This window comes from Camelus dromedarius, chromosome 26, assembly GCF_036321535.1.
Source record: "Camelus dromedarius isolate mCamDro1 chromosome 26, mCamDro1.pat, whole genome shotgun sequence".
Classification (NCBI taxonomy): Eukaryota; Metazoa; Chordata; class Mammalia; order Artiodactyla; family Camelidae; genus Camelus; species Camelus dromedarius.
Window position 1 is genome coordinate 3074031 of NC_087461.1, and position 16247 is coordinate 3090277.

The following is a 16247-nucleotide window of genomic DNA, read 5'->3' on the forward strand; positions in this document are numbered from 1 at the left end:
AGGTCCACAATCACCTAGGGAGCGAGTCGCATCAGAGCAGGAGAGCTCTGCCCAAAGGCACCTTTCACCCCCACGGGTCATCAGCCAGTGAAGCTAAGTCTGTGTGAACGGAGACTCAAAGCAGGAGAGGCTAAGCGATGGAAGGATGTTACCCCACACGTTCCTCCGGGTGAGATGCGGGCTGGCCCCGCGAGCCACATAGCGTACTCAGGGCCTTTCCTTGAGAAAGTAGCTGCAAGCTGTTCCCTCATCCAGAGATGAGGTGGGTCACAAAGACGTGTCAGCTTGTGTCATGGGACACAGCCTCTTGGAACCAACAACACGACTCCATGGCCAACAGGAAGCTGGAAGTGATTCTTAAACAGAACCCCCCTTATAATGGTCACAAAGATCGCTTTCTTTTTTAAAGACACTTCCACCCTTTGTCCCTCCTCTGCATTAAATGTTTATCATGAAGAAAAATCTGAAACACATGGAGAATAACATCCCTGTGTCACTGCTCGTGTGTTAACCCATGCACCACCGCATGTTCGCTCACACCGTGTATGGATTCACCGCCCAGTGTAAACAAACAGCAGCGTTCTGTCATATTTGCTTCACATCTTCTTTTTAATTTTTAAAAATATTTTATGTATTTATTTTTGTATTAAGTTATTTTATTTTGGTGGTGGGGAGGTAATTAGGCTTATTGATTTATTTTCAGATGAGGTACTGGGGATTGAACCCAGGACCTCGCGCAGGCTAAGCACGTGCTCTACCACTTGAGCTGCACCCTCCCCTCACATCTTCTTTTAACAAATGAAGCATCACAGAGAGTTGAAGTTCCCTTTGTTCTCTTCCCCAAGTCACATGTCCCTGCCGCACCCAGCGTGACACGGGCGTGTGGGTTCCGTGACGTTACGTGTTCACTACACACATGGCTATCCTTCGACGCGTAGGCTATTTTGTATTTCAGTTTATACACATGGATTCACACCACCCTTAAATAAGGTCGGCAGCTCTTTTTTTGTTTTCCATTATAATGTTTAGGTCTGTTAGTGTTAAAACACGGAGCGCTCATTCACCTTAACTTTCACAGAGCGTAAGCATTAAATGAACATATTCTACAGCTCCCCCCCTACTAACGGGGCCTTCCACTGCTTAGTACTAACAGCGGGCAGTGAACACCCCGCCCACCTCCTTTGGGTACGACGGAGGGCTTCTTTAAGGTAACATTTATTTGCAAAAGCAGAAATACTCAGGCATCAGACAAAGGCAGTCAAAAGGTACAAACTTCCGTTTACAAGGTAAGTACCAGGGGTGTAACATCCAACGTGATAAAGATGATAAACACTGTGAATATACATGTATGTTCATGTATAACTGAAAACTTGTGCTCTACACTGGAATTTGGCACAACATTGTAAAATGATTATAAAGCAATAAAAAATGTTCAAAAAAAACATAATAAACACTAATGTATGTTACATGAAAGCTGTGAAGACCATAAATCCCGAGCGTTCTCATCACAAGGGAAGAAATGTTTCTATTTCTTTAATGTTGTATCTACAGGAGACAGTGGATATTCACTAAATCTCTTGTGATTGTTTCATGCTGTATGTTGTACACCTTAAACTTACACAGGGCCGTATGTCAATGATAGCGCAACAAAACTGGAAGGGAAAAAAAACACCCCAAAAAAGGTAGAAATACTGGGCACGTGTGGTAAGCACTTTTAATGGTACCACCTAATTGCTCTCCAAAATACACGTACCAATTTACACCCCCATTGGTAGTCTGTGAGCTCTCATTTTCCGATAGGATCCATCAGCACTAAGAAACTGCCAGGCCTTTTAATTTGCATCAAGATGATGGCATATAATGGTATCTTTTTGTTGAATTGCATATTGACTAATTTCAGCAAGTTTCCCTCATCATGACAGAACATCGCTTTCTGTCAGGGGACACTGGTGTTCTCTTTTGTAAATTTCTTGTTCAGAGTCTTAGCCTGTTTGTTTTTAATTGGTTGTTGATCTTTTTCTTAATGATGTATAAAAGATCCTTATATATTTTGATCACCAGTCATTTGTAATCTGTTGCAAATGTCTCCTCCAAATCTGTCAGCTGCAGGTTGAGTTTTCAAACGTAAACTGAGAGGTCTTGTACATCGATGACCCCTGAAATAGGTGGTCCTGTCTCAAAGTCAGAGGAGAATCATTTACACAGCTGTTAAGGTCTACAGACATCAACACAGCTATGGTAGTCATGACCATGTAACTTGCATCTGAGGAGCACGTAACACTTTTCCAAGGCATCTTCTAATCGCCTAATGTTGGCCTCACTTTCTCATCTGTAAGATTCTGTGGTTGATCATCAATATGCTTTTAGTGATCAAAGTCTGACCTTTGATCCTTCTTCTGCAGCTGGGAAGACCCAGCTCAGAGGATTGGAGACATCTGCCTTTAGCCACATCATACTGAGGGGTCCAGGCCCAAGGATTTCATGTTGATTACATCTCAGTACAAGTTGGGGGGTGGTACAGGAGGCCCTTAAAATCTTAGTCCCCTGATCCCTTGCAGGCAGCACTGAGGCCAGCATCAGGAGACAGAGAGAGGCAGGAAGGTGGGAAGGTGAGACAGACATCACTTGACCTCCCAAAACACAGGGGAGAGGATAGTGGACTCCTGTCGACTCCCCTTGGATGAGGTCCACCAGGCGCTCCTGCCCCCAATAAGAAAAGAACCACGTGAACACAAGGATGGACTTCCTTCAACAGCTTTTATTGAGCAGCGAGTGTGGGGACCGGATTCTGCACTGAGTGTCGCACATGGGGAAATGTCAGCTGCTCTCACGGCTAGAGGCAAGTTTCTGTTACAAATGGAAGGGCAGAACCCCATGTTTTCCCCGCCATTGTTATTAGCACATGCAGATACGGGGATGTACCCACAACGTGTTTCTGCCCCTGCAGCCAAACAGGAGGGGCTCTTATCTCAGCATCCAACCGAGCACCACCGTGACAACAGCTGGGACAGCGGAGCTGGAAAACCCCCACAGCCACCAGCACAGAACTTTCCACCAGATCAGGGCCCCACCCAAGGAGCTCTGCCAAGTGACACCTCTGGTCATGAGCACGACTGGCACCACCCGGGCCCATCCAGGCTCCTGCTCCCTATGCCCTCTAGGGGCATCTGGTGAGTTCACGTTTCTGGGGACGCCGGCTTCAGGCATGACCCACAATAGTGTCCACAAGTACCTCGTCCATTTCCCCCGACACCAAATACAGCTTAATTGTTTATACAAAGTCCTCTAGTCTAACTCCCTGGTTTCTGTTTTCTTCTTTTTCAAACTACGATACAGCACCTTCAGCAGATGATGCCGTCTGAACATACTGCGTAACGTTTACCTCATGGCTTGTAATGGAGAATTACAGATTGTGAAACATTTTCTTGCCCTGCCTTGATGATGAGTCTGATTCCTACCCAGTTCAAAGCACAGACACGATGCCTTAAGCATAACAGATGCTCCTCGAGTGGCTGCAAAAATGCATAACTCCGTGGTTGACAGTACCCACTGGGGCCGGCAACCTCTTCTGCCAATTTCAGAGCTTCCAGGAATGTGCAAAATTTAGAGCAGGGAAAGAAATCATTAGACAACTGTCAAAACAGATAAAAAATAATCTCTAAAGAGTCTCCTAACAGGGCTTCATACTGGAAATCCTGACCCCAGGAAGACGTGCCAAGATGCCTTCACGTTACCTGCTGCTTTAAAGACTCATTAACCAAACCTAAGTGTGAGAGGCCACATGGCCCCTAAACGTGTATACCCCCTACATAAAACTGAAGAAGAACTTCCCAAGAAACACTGTGCTTGTTGTGGGGAATAAAAAGCCTGAGTCTCCCCTATAAGCTCCCTGAGTGATGGGTTTACTTGGGCACAGGTGGACCTTGGAAAGGGCCAACCGCAGCTCCAGACAACAGCATCCAAGTGGCTGGCTGTCCCCAACGCTGCATCCAGGGCATGTGGTCAGGACCCACCCAACCCAGACCACCCCATGCAGCACGGCCTCCTCCCTCTGCACACTCTGGACCGCCTGGTGCTGAAGGAATCAGATGGTGCCTCCCAGGCGAGTGGAATCAGCAGCAGCGCCCTGGACCCCCAGCCCCACCCTGGGCTCCAGGGAGAGTCTTTCCTGAGAGTCCCTCTGCGGAAGGTCTGTGGAGAGGGACAAGTGCATGGCCGGGAGGACACTGGAGTCAGACTGAAGTCCAGGAGGGCTGGCCAGGGTCCGCCCAGTGCCTCGGAGACATTTTTCCTGAAGTCTGCAGAGAAGACGACGCGGGGCAGCCAGATGGGACTCGGGGCATGGTGTTCACGGCGATGACACAGCTTCAGGCAAACCAGACGAGAGCCCTGCGGCCCGACACTGGGCTCAGGAAGGCCAGCAGCCAGATGTCACCAGCCTGCCCTGCCTCCCGCGCCTGCAGCTCAATTGTAGGAAAGGTAATCGATGAGCCGGGGAGGGATGTCCAACTTGGCGATTTTCTCCAGCCCTCTGACGCCAGTGGCCCTCCTCAAGCTCACCCTGCAGAGCTGGGACAGGGTCAGAGGTGTCTCTGGAAGAAGGGGAAAAGGCGCACATGAGGTCAGCTTAAGGAAGCACTATAGTATCCTTCAACTTAATGAGCAACAAGATGGCACTAAAAACACCCGCCTTGTCCTGGAAAAGGGCTGAACTCCGCGCATCTTCTCTGGTAGTCTACCAGGAAGGACGGGCAGGGACGGAACATAGAAGCTCAGGAAATGGAATTCAGATGCAGGCCACTGAGATTTCACTCTGTGGGCTTTTGGCTTTTGGGTTTTTTTTGTTGTTGTTGTTATTTTTTCCCCATATTATAACTCATGCAGATTTGTAAGCAAAGCAGTAATCGACAGCTACTAGTCTTGTCTGGAAAACTTCCAGACAAATAAGGACAGGGCAAGGATTGGGGCACCGGGAGCTGGCTCTCCACTCCTGCTGTTTCAGGACACAAGCTGGGTTCTGCTCCCCAGCACCACAGGCCACAAAGGACCCACTGGGATGGAGCCACATGGGCAGTCCACAAATGCGCATCCTGGTGGCAGAGGGTCAGGATGGCAGGACTGGGGCCTGAAGTGGAGCTCAAGAGGGATGCAAACCAGGACCAAAGAAGGAAGGTGCCTGGGGGTCTCTGGTAACTGGGGCACCGAACTGTGTATGAACAGAGCCTGGCTGCGTGAGGTTGCTCTTTAGAATCATCTGTGATGAACACATAAATGAACCAAGGAGAGTATTCTCAATGCAGGACACGTTATGAAAGAAAAAGCTCTTTGGAAGAAAAATAAGAATTATTAGTGACATTCATTTTCCCATGTTACTTGCTCGCCCCAATTATTTGGCTGCAGGAAACGGAACATTTTCTAGATGTTTCACCGACAGATACCGATGGTATCTGCCTCTAAAATCATAATAGATTTTGGTTTGGTAAGGCTGGCAAGATTTTGAATAAATAGGCTTTTTTTTCCCCCAATAGATGGGTGTTTGAAGCCTCTTGTGGCTGTCATTCTATGTGAACTCATTTAAAAACGTGCCCCCAGAGAAGAGGTCTTGTCTCGGCCAGATCATGCGTACTGCTTCCTGAAAAGCGGGGGCTGCACCTGTATCACCAGCCTCCCGGGGGCCGGCCCGCGTACAGGGACCATTTCCTCATGGCTGAGCGGCCAGCGCGGAGCTTCCCGCGAGGCCCCACAGCGCGCGGCCTCACGCGCACCCGGACACGCACTCTCGTAGTGCTCGAAGCACTCGGCGGGGGCGCTGCTGCTCCGCGTGTAGTCGGACGGCTTCCGCCCCCGGTTGTCCCGCGCGTAGATGTTGCCCCCGAACTCGATGAGCATCTCGATGAGGTCCACGTTCTTCACCTTGGCCGCGTGGTGCAGCGCCGTCTCGTGCAGCTTCGCTGCGTTCACATTGGCGCCTGCGGGTCCAGAGGAGGCTGACGTCAGCGAGGGGCGGGGCTGGCGGGGAGGAGGCGGGGACTGTGGGAGGGGTGTCCATAGGTGAGTTGACGTCACCAAGGGGGCGGGGTGGGGAGGAGGCGGGGACGGCCCTGTGGCATCGTGCGTGCTCAGCGTGCACGAGGTCCTGGGTTGAATCCCCAGCACATCCTTTAAAAAAAAACATACTAGTCAACATCACCAAGGCGCACCAGACACCAAAACAGCCCTGCCTGGGAAACAAGACCAAGACTCTGCTGCAGCCTTTTTCAAAACCTTCCAGCAGTTTGGCAGATACAAACTACTGTGTACAGAATAAATAAACAAGGTCCTACTCTACAGCACAGGGAGCTAGATTCAATACCTTGTAGCAACTGGTAATGAAAAAGAATTCATATATGTGTGTGTATGTGAATCACTTTGCTGTACACCAGAAACGAATAATATAACACGATAAATCAACGATACTTCAATTTGAAAAATTTTTTTTTTAATTTTTAAATCTTCAAAATCTAGAAGCAGTGATTCCTTTTTTTCCCACTAAGGATAAGAGAGACAAGGACAGGGAGCAGTAAAGAATAAATATAACTGGGAACAGAACCAAAAAGAAGAAAAACAAGACAAAAACCTTCCCGGTGAGCTAAGAGTCTGCTCTGATGTCCTGTGCAGTCTGAGGCTCCGGACTCTCAGGCTGAGCTACTCAGGCTCTCCTGCCTGTCCTACACACACACACACACACATACACACCATGGAAACACCCCACACATGCACACACACACCACGGACACACACATCACATGCACATACATCATAAGCAGAGGACAGAGGCTCTAAAAATGTGTGTTGCATGAATGAATGAATATTCCTTAAGTATGAGAAATCTTGTACAAAAGGGAGGCTCAGCGGGAAAACAGGGAACGTTCCCCCAAATTCCTTGGAGTTTAGATCCAGATGAGGCATCCTGTGAACTCAGCTCTGCCCCACCTTGTGCTCAGGATGACAGGAGACGTTCACAAAGAGGCAAACAGTAGCTGAACACGGCCATTTTTAAATGCATTAAAAAAAAGATTTTGATAAAAATATGATTCAGGTAAAACACCATCCTTAGGGCACAGCTATCATAATTCTATACAATGGAATCTCCTCGAATTTTTTTTTTTTTAAGAAAATACCAACTGGCGTCCTCTGCAGAAGCTGGAAGCAGCAGCCCAGAGGGACACAGAGCCACGTGAGTGCATCTTGAAAACACAGGGCTGAGCGATCAGACAGGAAGCAGAGTCCCATCCATAACACCAGTCACCTCAGTGAAAACTTCATGCCTCAACCGATACTTTGTATTTTACAAAACACACAGAGGCACATTAGAATGGTGGGATTGGGGGGGGGGGGACAGAAGAAGGAAGGGAAGGAGGAGCTAGGGAGAAAGTGGCCTTGCAGGGACTGACGATGACACCACCTGGAACTCGGGACAGAGAGAGCCTGAGCCTACAGCGCCTGATGCCATCCGGGCCCTAAAAGTTCTCAGCTCAGAGAAAAGGGGTCTACGCTTGCTAGGGATCAAAAACCTGATTTCAAAGCAAAGTAGGATTAGAGTGGACTCAGTAGAATCTTAGGGAACAAAGACCAGGCTCCGGGGGCGAGGGAGTGCTGTCACGCGCCTGCCAAGAACTCAGCACGATGCCAGGGCAGCAGGAGGGTGCCGAGCATGGAGAGCTGGGATTTGCCTGCTGGAATAATAGCAAACACACGTCTGAGCAGCACTGTGCTGGGAAGGGAGGCGGGAAGCTCCTTCTGAACGCTCCCAGCACAGCTAAAGATGTACTGCTGGGGTGCGGATTAAAAAGTACCCCTCCAGGAATAAGTGGACTTTCACCTGCCTGACCCCCACTCCTCTGCACAAGTAATCCACAGCTCGGTGACTTAGCCTAGAGGCCTACGGAAGACCCACAGCCTCTGTATCCATCCCCAGGGGCACTCCATGGCTCCCCCACAGCTCCCCTCCTCAAGCAGGGCGGGGACCCTCTCCAAAATCACACGCAAAGGCACCTGCATGCAGACTTTTCTAGAGACGTGGCCCGTGGTTTTCATCAGATGTTCCAAGGGACCTGTGACCTACCCAACAAAAAGTTATGAATCACTGCCTTGGAAAGGAAACATATGCTGACCTCTTCTCTCTACTTTTCTGTATCTTTGAGATTTTTCCAGAGTTCAAAAATAGTTTTAAACAAAAAAGAGAAAAAGAATGCATGTGGTCTAGGAAGGGTGTCAAAAGAGGCCACCTGAGATTAGAATCAGGGACGACAGATGTCTGCAGCTGACAGCTGGTGGAAGACGCTGGCCTCCAGGAAGAATCACTCTCCTTTGGTGAACACCTACTAGGCACCAGGGGCTGCAGAAATGTTACCACGAATCCTCCCAACAGCCCTAAAAGATTGGTTTTATTTTTCCGGTTTTATAAATAGAGAAACGGGCAGGTGGGAGAGCCAGTGGCCCACCTGGGCCGTCTGACGCCCCCTCCCAGCTCTCTGCCGGCTCACGGTGCAGGCGAACTCACCGCGCCTGCGCTGAGCAGAGCCTGCGTAAACACTGACGCACCTGCCCTCAGCAGCCGCGGGCATGAACACAACACACCTGCAGTGAGCAGAGCAGGTATAAATTCGACGCACCTGCATTGAGCAGCACTTTGACGCAGTCCAGATGCTCCCGGGCACAGGCAACGTGCAGTGGGGTCCCGAAGTGGCAGTCGTGAGCTTCCAGGTTGGCCCCAAGGTCAATAAGAAGCCTCACGCACTCGGAACTTCCTTCAAAGAAACGGAGACGGATGAAAGGCATCGTAATGACACACGGCTGGAATAACGAGCCTGGCAGAGACGCGGCTGGAACAGGTGAGCCCCAGCCTGGCTGCAGGGGGGGGGGGCCGGGACTACATCCCCACCACAGGCAGTCCACGCCCCACATGGCCCTCGGGAGCGGCGGGTCCGGGTCCTATCTGGCCGTGGGAGAAACAGAGAGAGGTCACAGCTGGCACTCTTGATGGGAGAACACGAAGTTGGGGGCACCAGCTGTTGGACGCAGAGAAGACGCCTCACTGCCCCCTTGGAGGGGGGAAAAGGGGCTCCCCACTACCGGCTGCCTGCTAAGCTGTGTCAGGAACGTCCAGGCCGCCTGGGTGAACTTCCCTACACTCCCCCACCAAGCGGGTTCCCCACCCCTCCCAGCAGATACCTTCCCGGCCTCTTTGCAGGCATCTTTAACCCCCATCTGGGGGTCTGGGTTTCATTCTGTCCCAGACCCCATCCTCTCTCCTCCCTTGACCATACTTTGTTGTTGGCTCCTGAGCCTCTCCCCAGACCCCAGACCCCAGACCTAGCCCCACCTCCACAGCCGTCCGTTGGACATCCCCACCACTACCAGGTCCTCCCGTCCCCTCCCCAGCCGGTCTCCCCGCTCACCCTGAGTCGGTCTTGACCCTGTGCTCTCCTCTCAGCCTGTCCAATCCCACTGATTCTCCCCGCAAAGCTCTCCAAGTGAACCTACCCCACTTAAGCTGCAAGAGCTCCGCCCTTGGGTCCCCAGGATGGCCCCCACCTCATCTCCCCATTTCTGGGATACCCACCACCACCATCTCCTGAAGGAAGCAGAATGTGCCACCCAAAATACGCCACTTTGGTCTAAGGATTACTTTGAGCTGAAGATAGTTAAAGACGCAGCTAGAAGACAAATTCTCTGCTCCCCCTCACTTGCCCAAAAGCAGTATGTAAATGTGTAAAGCTGTCCCCTCCCCTCTCTCCCAGGAAGCTAATTGCCAGGGACAACTCGACCCCAGCCGGCTGAGAGCCAGCACCAGAGGCGTCCACGCAGCAGTCCTCACTGACCAGCCCTGCCTCCTGGCAGTTTCCCAGCAGGTTTGCCTTCCCATAACTTGCCACCCTCGAGCTCAAAGTCCTTCTCCTTTGTCTCGTCACTGCTCTTTATTAAGATGCTTCATAAACCCCAATTCTAACCACCCTTTGCCCGAGCTCCCCTGGGTGTCTGTGCAAGGCAAACCCTAGCAAACTTCGGCTTCTCTTGTTAATTGCTCCCTTGTCAGTCTCACGGGCAGGGCCCTGGCCAGCGAACATAACCTTCCCTGTCCTACACTGTACACAGATGGCCATGAAGCCACCCTTTAAAAATGTTGTTTTCCTATTGTTCAGCAAGTACTCAAAAACCTTCAAGGCTGCCTGTGGGGACCTCAGTGCCTGCCGGTGACAAAGATGGCCTAGCTGTGGGAATCAGCGTGGGGGCAGCAGAAAACAGTGGCCCTGGTGGGGCGGTGGAGGAGCCCACACCCCAACGAAACACGGCGAAGACAAACACCACACTGGCCGAAGCACAGGACGTGATGTGCAAACCTTGCTCAAAACAGCAGGGGTCAGACTCCTCAGTCTATCATTTAAAACACTTCCCACCAGCTCCCAACCTAAACTTCCAGTTCCACCCGTTGCAGCCCCTCTTCCGGGCGCTTCTGATCTCCCACCATCTGAGCTCCGTCCCTGCTCGGAGGGCAGCTGAAAGCCCGCCAGCTCCCCATCCTCTGAGGACACCTGCCTGGGCGATGCTCCGGGCCTCACCTCCCAGCGACATGTGGGGCCCGCAGGCCAGAGGGACAGCCGCCACCAAGCGAGCGGCTGCAGAGGGAACAGCTCCAGGCTGAGCCTCTGAAAGGCGCTGACTCGGCTGGACGCAGAGTCCTCCCTTAGAAACAAAGCGCCCAGTCCCGGGTGAGGACCGCTTCGCCAGGAGGAGGAGTGAGGGAGTCCATGGCTCAGCCGGGAGCCCCCTTCACCAGCAGAGCCTCCCCTTGCCCTCCCGTCCACACTGCTCCGCAGTACGGCTCACCGCTCATGCAGGCCTCGTGCAGCGGGGATGCCGTGTACAGGGGCGGGTTGACCTTGGCCCCGTGGGAGAGCAGGAGCTTCACACACTCGACGCTGCCCGAGGCACAGGCGTCACAGAGCGGGGTGCTGCCATCAATGTTGCGGGCATCCACCTGGCAGGAGGGAAGAAACCAGTGCCGGGGGCGGAGGGGAAGATGCAGGCTACTCTCTTGCTCGTCCTGATGGATGCTCTGCATCTTTGCAAAGACACCATGTAGTTTTTCTAAGTATTTGGTTTTCTACTAAGAGCTGAGGTGCCGTGCCAGGCAAAGGCATTAGAGAGAGAAGTAGGGGGGTGCCTGCTGGCCTCCTGAGCACAGTGGGCAGGCGGCTTGGGGCTTTCTTCTCTCTTGGGGAGGATCCACTCAGCCTTGCTCCAGCCGCCACCCCAAACAGCTAGTAAGCACAGGCAGGGCATGAAAACAGCCTCGGCTGGAAAGAGTGCCTGAAACTGTTTAACATGCCTCTTCCTGCTGGAAAATTACAGGGCAGGAAAACGGCAACTCCCCACAGTGGCAGCATCTGCTCAGAATTTGTCCAAATTCAGCTGTTATTTGGGTTCACACTGAAGCGTGTGCCACTTCCTCTGGAACCACCTTCAGAGCCAAGTTCTGCAAAGGCCCAGCAGCACAAAGTTTCCCTTCCTCCTCACCCCCACCTCTGTCCAGCGGTGGGCGAGCGGGGCCGGCTCCAACCAGCTCACCCAGCCCAGCCGGCCGTTAAACACGCAGCAGTTCCACCAGCCGGATGCCGCAGTGGGGTGAGTATTCACGCCAGGCAGAGCCGCCCATCAGCATCTTGGTTTGGTTCCTTCTTACCTTTCCTGCCAGAGCTGCTCGGCCAGCACCCCACTTAGTCATCCTGCTTTCTGAGCGCAGATGCCCCTGCAGCCAAGGCCCACCAGCCCTGCCCACGTGCAGACCACAGCACCCCACCACTGTGCTAAACTGCCTTCCCTCCAGCCACCAGTGACCTCCCAGCAGCCAGGTCCACGACCATCCTCACCGGCCCTCAAGTGTGCGGCTGACACAGCGACCCGCCCTCCCTCCTCCCTCAGCCGCCACGACCCCCACTCTGCCAGCCTCTTTCCTCCCCATCTCGGCTGCCTCCGGTGGTTCCCTTTCTTTCCATGAGTTTGCATCACATGGAACGCTATTCCCAAGCCTCTTTTCCTCTCGAGCTGGTCTCGTCCACCCCCCCAGGGGCCCATGCTGCAGGGCGGCTCACCTGAGCCCCGGCAGCCAGCAGCAGCTGCACACACTGGGCCTGGCCCCGCAGGCTGGCCATGTGCAGGGGCGTGATGGAGTCCACGGTGACCTGGTTGACACAGGCCCCGTTCTCGATCAGCTGCTGCAGCTGCCGGGTCTCCCCTCGCTGGGCCGCCTCATGCACGGGGGTGCGCTCCACCCAGAAACCTGGAAAGGAAAACACCGAGTGCTGGGACCACGCCACTTCTGGCCAGGTCCAGTGAACGTACGCACAACCCCGGGGACCTTTTACAAAACCCAACACACTGTACGTGTGATCATGTAGTTGGTCCAAACAGCCCTACTCGAAATCCTCGAGCGACCCCCACTGCCGGGGGGTGGGGTCCAAATAGAGGTAGCTTTGCTTCTTCCTTCCTAATCAGGATGCCTTCTCTGAGTGTCTAACAAGTTCCCAGACGATGCTGACGCAGCTGGTCTCGGGACTGCACATGGAGAACCCCAGCTGCAGACACTTCTCCCCCGGAATAAAGCCCCTTTCTCTCCCCACCTCTGGCCTCTCCCTCTCACCCACCACCCAACCTTACCCTAGGTAATGTCTACTTGTACCTCTCCTGATTGCCCTTGCCCCTCCTCAGCCCCCATCCACGCTGGGTTAGCCCCTCCTGGGTGCCCCCCACCGCCTGCCCCAGTTCCCACCAGTCCTTACTGTGCTGTGGTCCCCACCTGTCTGCCTGCCGCACAGCAGAAACAGACAAGATAGTGGTCCCTGATACGGGTTCTCAGTGCCACCCCCCCCCCCACAGACGAGTGGTCCAAGTTAATCACAGAATTCCCATTTCCCGTAGAACATCTGACCCAACTCCAGTGAAGGAGACCTAAGGGAGAGCCTCCTGAGACGGTTCACAGATTCAACACGCCCCTGGCTCCCAAGAAGGTACCGGCGAAGACTGTCTCCCTCCTTCCCCGGTATATGGCCTAGAGGTAAGCTGGGAACTTCTGCAGCCATCGGGCTACCTGCCTGAAGACAGAACCAGAACCCCGGAGATGGCCAAGCCCAGGAGATGGGACCACCAGGTGAATCACTGATCACATGGGGCCTGGAGCCCGCCGACAGCCCAGCTTCCCATGCTGCGAGCTTGGCGTTTCTTCGCCGTCTAAGCCAGGTGCAGAGAAGTGCATGCAAACACACAGGGTGTGAACTCCCCGCTGGCAAAAAGTCACAGGGTGTCTCCTCAGCACCCGTCAGAGCACCTGGGACAGAGTGGAGTCTTTTAGACACTCTAAAAATGTCACAGGGTAGGAGCTTGGGATTAACACACTCACACTACTATATATAGAATAGATAAACAACAAGGACCTACTGTACAGCACAGGGAACTATATTCAGTATTTTGTAATAACCTATAATGGACAACAATCTGAAAAAGAATGTGTGTGTGTATATATATTCTTTTGATAGTAACAGTGAAAACAGGGGGAAGGGAGCAAAACCCCACAAGGACGAGACCAGTGCCTAAGAATAACACACCTGCTGCACAGAATGCACCTGCTGCCATGGGAACCGGAGACACAGTATATGCAGCGAGCCCGGCACAAGCGGGTGTTTAATAAGTGCTTTATCGTGATCACCCTTGTTTAGCAGTGCAGTCCGAAGTAAAGCCCAGCCTGCGGGGAATGACCGGTCACTTTGATTCTAAGGGAAAACAGAAATCTGTATTTTGATATGAGGAAACCCTCACTCAGGAGATTGGGGCTGAGTACTTGGTTGCTTTTTAAGAGGTTTTTCAGCAAAAGGTTTTTCATATGAATGCCGTGAATATTGTTTGTCGGTAAACTAGTGGTTTTAAGATGTGTTACGGAGACAAGAAGTCAAAACTTGATTAAGAGAGGAAAAGAGAAAGTGAAAAAGAGTAAGTGAAAGCAAAAGAGAACAGTGGAAAGAGGTTACCAAGAAGTGGAAAACAGCCTGGACCCCTTTTAACATATAAAACAAGCAAAAACTAAACAAACAAAAAGAAACACCTGGGTTAAAACCTTGGCCTGATGGCTTTATAAGCTATGCAGACTCAGTTTTACCTCTGAGTTACCAATAATGATGACTGTCCCGTGTCTGCCACAGGGCGTATGGCCCGTGCCCGGCACACAACCTAGCAGCTCCGTGGCTCTCGTTGCGGTCCCAGGAGCTGCCTCTCCTTTTTCCGCTCCATCTCACCTTCTCAACACCCCAGAAGCCAATGAACTGTTTAAGGATAACTGAAGAACATAACAGCCCACCTTGCTTGGAGCCCAGATCCCTAAGGCACCTTTTCATCTTCTGCCAGCCTCTTCCTTCCAAGTGAGAAGCTCTTGAGCACACAGGCTGAATTCGGAGATCACCTTTTTCAGCTCTGCAAATAACACTTAACCTTGGGTCGATGAGGATGTGTATTACATTTGCTAATAAACACTAGATTCAGCTTAGGATGTGACTCTCCCTACATTCTTACTTATAAGGGCATATCCTAAGACTGCAGCCTTTACCTCTGTGAGGTATCATATGAAAAACAAACCTACCTGGTTTGGTTAGGGTACACCACATATACAGAATTTGAGATCAGAATATTACATTAGGTTAAACTTCCTATGATGGGAACTTCTGCTGGGAGAGCAGGGTTGTTTTGGATTGAACACACTGAGCTGATTCATTAGTGTTGAGAATAAAAATGTCAGCAGGACATGTCTTCAGAGAAATAAATGAAATAAAACAATGACAAAGTCAAAAGTGGCCAGGAACCCCAGAAGCCGTGCATCAGTTAGTCCAGAATGTATTTTCTTCTCAAGATACATTCCCTGAACTACATACATTCCCACAAACAACATGTTCAGAAGCGATGCTGGCTGCTGAATGTTGTACATGAACAAAAATATTAAAATGAGCTTAAATAGGTTTTCCTGGTGAGCTGTTCATTGCTTATTTAATTGAACCAACCAAGCACAGATCCCACTGGCAGGGTCAAAGCCCTGAGTCTGCCTGGGGCGGAATGCCAAGTAAAAACAGACGCTTATTAAATGCCTTTGATCATGTCCGAAGTGGCTGTTTTGCAAAACCAATTAAAATTGCTTTGCTTTGCTAGAACTGCAATTCCCCTTAAGCTAAATGTACCCTTAAGACTTCTCACTTTTATTCGGCTCCTTTTTTTTTCAATCAGCGTAAAAATACTTCAGTTGTTTTTTTTTTTTTTCTTTCCAGGTTTTCAAAGTGCTTTCACTGCTCATTTCATTTGCTCTAAAACTGCTTCCTAGGCAGGAAAGTTTGCTCCCCCAAAAAATGGCCCTTTGCCCTCCAGTCCATTTTATTCTTGGGTTGGCCAAGTGGTAGAGACGGTTCAGTGAAGATCCAAGGTGCATGGTTCGCACAGTGCGACCAGGGCACATCCCCCTCCTGGATCGGATTCCTGGGTGTCTGTAGGATGCTAATGACCCCGCGCCTGACCTTCTCACAGGGCGCCTGGAAGACGGTCCAGCTCCCACCCCGGGCTCGGGCCAGGGATCCCGCCAAGGCATTTCCTAAGTTGTCCTCGGAACCTGGCAACGACTGCGCACCCCCCTCCCCCGCACGCAACCACACCCGGGTGCGCCGCACTCCGGTGGGTCTGCAGTTCTGAAGTCCTCCCAAGGATGAGCAGCCCTGCAATGCGCCGATCCCGGCCACGGGTTGTGGGGACGAGCAAGGCGCGGGACGCAGAAGCCGAGTCTGAGATGCATGGGATCCCGGGACCGACCTGCTGAGTTAAGGACTTGGCCCTCCGTCACCGCGTCACCGCTCGGGGCGAATGTCCCCAGGTGCACCCTTCGGTCCCAGGAGCCAGCCCATTGGCGCTCGCTCCTCGGCCGGCCCGCGCTCCCCGCAGCCTGCGGTCCCGCACCTACCTACGTCGCCCAGGAAGCAGCCGTCCGCCCCGCGGGGCTCCATGCGGCCCGCCGGCTTCCGCGCGCCCCAGCTCCGCGGCCCGGCCACTCGCGCCCCGGGACCTGCGCCGGGACCTGGGCCGGGACCTGGGCCGGGCCCGCGCTGCCGGCTGGGCGGGGCCAATCGGCGCCGGGAGTTGTAGTTTCCGGCCCGGCCACCGCAGCTGCCCGGGCTTCGGGCCAG

The 16247-nt window shown here is 52.4% G+C and overlaps 1 protein-coding gene across 3 annotated transcripts; it reads right to left on the bottom strand.

The window, feature by feature from the left end:
- Nucleotides 1-2738: 2738 nt before the first annotated feature.
- ASB13 (ankyrin repeat and SOCS box containing 13) lies at nucleotides 2739-16149 on the bottom strand. 3 transcript variants are annotated; one of them, XM_031444797.2, is made up of 6 exons: nucleotides 16025-16149; nucleotides 12135-12322; nucleotides 10870-11020; nucleotides 8655-8789; nucleotides 5778-5969; nucleotides 2739-4592 (listed from the first exon to the last, which is right to left on the bottom strand). In XM_031444797.2, exons 1-6 carry the CDS (start codon nucleotides 16065-16067, stop codon nucleotides 4465-4467), a joined length of 837 nt encoding a protein of 278 aa, XP_031300657.1. In that variant the 5' UTR covers nucleotides 16068-16149; the 3' UTR covers nucleotides 2739-4464. The 3 variants fall into 3 exon arrangements, with proteins under 3 accessions (XP_031300657.1, XP_031300656.1, XP_031300655.1); XM_031444796.2 differs by having other exon boundaries at nucleotides 5766-5969; XM_031444795.2 differs by having other exon boundaries at nucleotides 10870-11104.
- Nucleotides 16150-16247: the final 98 nt, after the last annotated feature.